Source organism: Homalodisca vitripennis, chromosome 8 (assembly GCF_021130785.1).
Source record: "Homalodisca vitripennis isolate AUS2020 chromosome 8, UT_GWSS_2.1, whole genome shotgun sequence".
Classification (NCBI taxonomy): Eukaryota; Metazoa; Arthropoda; class Insecta; order Hemiptera; family Cicadellidae; genus Homalodisca; species Homalodisca vitripennis.
In genome coordinates, this window is record NC_060214.1 from 711,032 (window position 1) to 714,990 (window position 3,959).

The 3,959-nt window shown below is 34.4% G+C and overlaps 1 protein-coding gene across 1 annotated transcript; it reads left to right on the top strand.

Moving 5' to 3' along the window:
• The first annotated feature begins 2,254 nt into the window (after positions 1–2,254).
• On the top strand, positions 2,255–3,538 carry LOC124367211 (cAMP-dependent protein kinase catalytic subunit beta-like). Its single transcript, XM_046823864.1, has one exon. The coding sequence runs from the start codon at positions 2,388–2,390 to the stop codon at positions 3,474–3,476; it is 1,089 nt and encodes a 362-aa protein (XP_046679820.1). The 5' UTR covers positions 2,255–2,387; the 3' UTR covers positions 3,477–3,538.
• The last annotated feature ends 421 nt before the right edge of the window (positions 3,539–3,959 follow it).

The window sequence follows — 3,959 nt, forward strand, 5'->3', positions numbered from 1 at the left end:
AGTCTCTAACTCATCTGGAAGTAGGTTAGAATTAGTATACGTGAGTGAGTGAGTCAGTCAGTCAGTTACACATGCGGCTGTATATATATAGGATAACTCATTCTAAATTCCAAGACTATGTAACATTGATACTAAAAATATTGTTGTAAAGACAATAAATATTTTAGATATTTATTTTTTTCAATTATTTAGAATATTATGCATGATAGAGGATCCCCTAGAGGCCTCAAGGCAACGGGAATTTTCGAATTTAATGACAACAACTTCCATTTTTTTAATTGAGTCTTTTGTAAAAATCTTTGGAGATACTTCTCTCTTTGGAACGGAGAAGTGTTACTTTCAATGTTTTTTTCCTAGATTAGTTCTGTAAATATAGTTCATCAGATTACAGAGGTATAAAGTTTTTACAAAGTTTATATCTTTTGACTAGTGAATCGTAATATGTTTTCGTCTTATTTGCTTTTACCAAATCTGACCGCACTAATGTTGACGAACAAAACATCCTCAGGTAAAATACTCTAATGTACGAGCAGAGTTAAAAAAATGAATTCCTTCGGTAGCACGTTCGACAGAGCCGTAAGTTGCAATTAATTGTAAAAATATTAGATGAAAATCAAACGACCCTAATATGTAAATTAAAAAAATATATATAGAAGAAGTTGATAGGATTTATCATCTAAGTATGATGACAATTTTTTCATATAACCAATTAAGGCTTTGAGATTTGCAATAGTTTAAACTCTTTTTACTAAAATCGGCAAACCTACGTATATCTTAAAAACCTTTTATGTTGTAAATATGAATGTTAGTTGGCCAATGTAAAATTTACCATTCATTCATTTATGCTAATATCTCAATTACTTAATCCCAATTATAGTTCCATATTTCCAGCTTCAAGTGCATCTAAATTTTCCCCAGACCATCAACTGAAAGGTGACCGAAGACATTACTCGTGTACATTAGTATAACATCACGTGACATGCTTCTTAGTGCAGGGTCTGAAATCTGACACTATTAGAGACTTGACACCTGGAATCTAGAGTACACGTTCGTCTGAAAAGGTGCAGGAAAATCGGCAACAAAGAAGCTCAAAATGAACTCTTTGCATCTTTAAAGATCATATAGAACAACTAGACTACAACATCAATTGTACTCTAGGAGAAGAGGTATTCTCATTGCCTTATCAGGTGCACAATTTAATGCACTGCTATGTTATTCTTCAGAACAGTGGGGCATCTGAATTACAAAGAACGTAGCTGTGGTGGAAATGGTCGATTCAATAAATGTTTAAGGGAAAAAATTATTTATATGTATATATTATTTAAGCGTGTTTTTAAATGGAGTCATGCAGATACCTGTGTGTCTTTTAACGGTTAAAAGAGCAGTAAACATCTAATGTCATTTTGAATTATTAATAGTTTTTTTCCTTCTGATTTGCCTTTAGGCTGGTCTTATATACATTATAGTGCAGCCTCGATATACACTTGTTATGCTTTTCTTCTGTTTATATACTTTTAATAATCAATGCAATTTACTAATAGGTTGCCTTGTGGTAACCTTACATTAATTTATAAGGCTTTTTTTGGTCTGATTTTAAATATATTTATTTCTCTATAAATTTCAGTGTCTGTTTTTATCAGCAAGTCAACGAGCACGCTTTCAAAATTCTGTAGAGTTACTAATTGATTGACCTTCTGGAAGCAAAGGTCCTTGGCATAAAATGCATTCTAGTTACGTGCATTGTGCAATTCAGATAGAGAGGAATGAAATAACTTTTTATTCCTGAATAATTACACGTTCAAATTTCCGTGGCCTACAATTATTAATGATTTCCCGTCTGAAAAGACTAAATAATTTAATCAATGGATATTTTGTAAAGTGCCATTGTATTTGTTTAAGCCACCTAGTGTTTTTAGAAAGTTGTAAGATGTTTGAGAGTTGTTCACCATAATTCTTTTCTGATAAGCTTTCAAATCTTAAATAGTGACTGGAAGACACTGAGATCGTAATCCATAATTTGCAGCTTCCTTAGCTAATTTGTACATCCTCTCATTTGGCTAAATTCCTACAATCCTACAGCCGTTGAAAATACAATCTTAAATTTAAATATTATCGGTTTTTGATATTCTATTGACAGTAAAATACAAAGTTTGATGGTTATTTGATGTCAGCTGATGATCGATATCATATACTGTACATATATGGTGGAGTTATTGACTTATTTCATAAAATTTGAAACATATGGTTGATTTGTTTATAAAATATCAAAATAAACAATCTCTTACGAATTCAAATTGGTGTAAAATTATTTCTAATCCCAAAATTTAGAGTAAAAAGCAATAAGTTGACAATAATTTTTGAAACGGTGCGTATATTTCCAAATATGTATGAAGGTAATGCCTTTAGAAGAGACCTACAACCGCAGACTTCCTCTGTATGGAGCTTTGAAAATTGATTCTGTTGAAGTGTTCCTCGAAGAGTCTAAACAGACTTTCGAAGAAATGTATAACTCAGTTTTTCCATACGTGTTGGAACTAAGTAATTTTAAATTCCACTATTTACTAGGTGAGGGTGCATTTGCCAGAGTGGTGCTGGCCGAGTACAAAGAATTCGAGGGTTCCTTCTACGCGGTCAAAGCGATCAGTAAGAGGTCATTAATTAAGACTAATCAGGTAAAAACGGCGTTAAACGAGAAGCGAATCCTGCAAAGTCTCAACCATCCGTTCGTCATTCGTTTGGAATATTTTTCAAAAGACCAAAGCTTTATATACTTCGTCCTGCCGTTCATCTGTGGAGGAGAGATGTTCACTCATCTGAAAATATGGCAGAAGTTCGAGGAGAACGTCGCAAGATTCTACGCGGCTCAAGTGGTTCTGGGAATGGAATACCTTCACAATCTAGACCTGGTTTTCAGAGACCTGAAACCGGAAAACCTCTTGATCGACCACTACGGATATTTGAAGATAACAGATTTCGGATTCACTAAGAAAGTGTTGAAGAGAACCTACACTTTCTGCGGCACTCCGGACTACATAGCACCGGAAATCATCAGCGGGAAAGGCTACAGCAAAGCGGTGGACTGGTGGGCTCTAGGGGTCCTCATATTCGAGATGGCCGGTGGTCACCCACCCTTCGTGTCGCTCGACCAGATGAAAAAGTTCACAAAGATCATCAAGTGCCAGTATTTATTTCCTAAGGAATTCGGTGACGAGATGAAGGACTTGATCAGCAAACTGCTGGAGACCGACGTGACGAAGAGGTTCGGGAATCTCAAACGGGGAGTGGAGGACATCAAACTACACGAGTGGTTCAAGGAGCTGAATTGGCTGAAGCTGTTGAACCGCAGAGTCGCCTCGCCTTACGTGCCGAAAGACGCGGAGACTGTGAGTAGCACTTACTTCCCTCATATGAAGCCAAAGACCAGTTGGAAAATATCCGCTCAAGACAGGTTTAGTAAAGAGTTTGAGGACTTCTAACAGTGGATTGTAACCGCAAATTGTTATTGTTCCAATGCAAATTTGTATGATTCACCTTAAAATGTGCATTTTATTTCTTTCTAATAATTAGAAAATTGCCATATAAGTAATTCATTTATAAATATCTAGGTTAAATGAATTACTTAAAGAAATAATGCACACGAAATTACCAAATAATGTCCCTTTGGGATAGCCACTGTGGTTTAACATTTTTTGAAACCTTCTTACAGCAAAACAATATATACATGCATGCTGAAAAAACTCATTTAATCTTGTTTCCAATATTTAATACAAATATTGGATTCGCAAAAATACTTGATAACAACAAAAATACTTTGTTCGCGAACTAACATAAGTTATGCACAATTGGATTGAAAACAGTAAGAGTGATAAGGTATTTTATTATTTCGGTAATAATGGTACATTAATATTGTAAATAATTTAAAATTTGACTACTTATTGTATTTTACAGTATCAAAAACA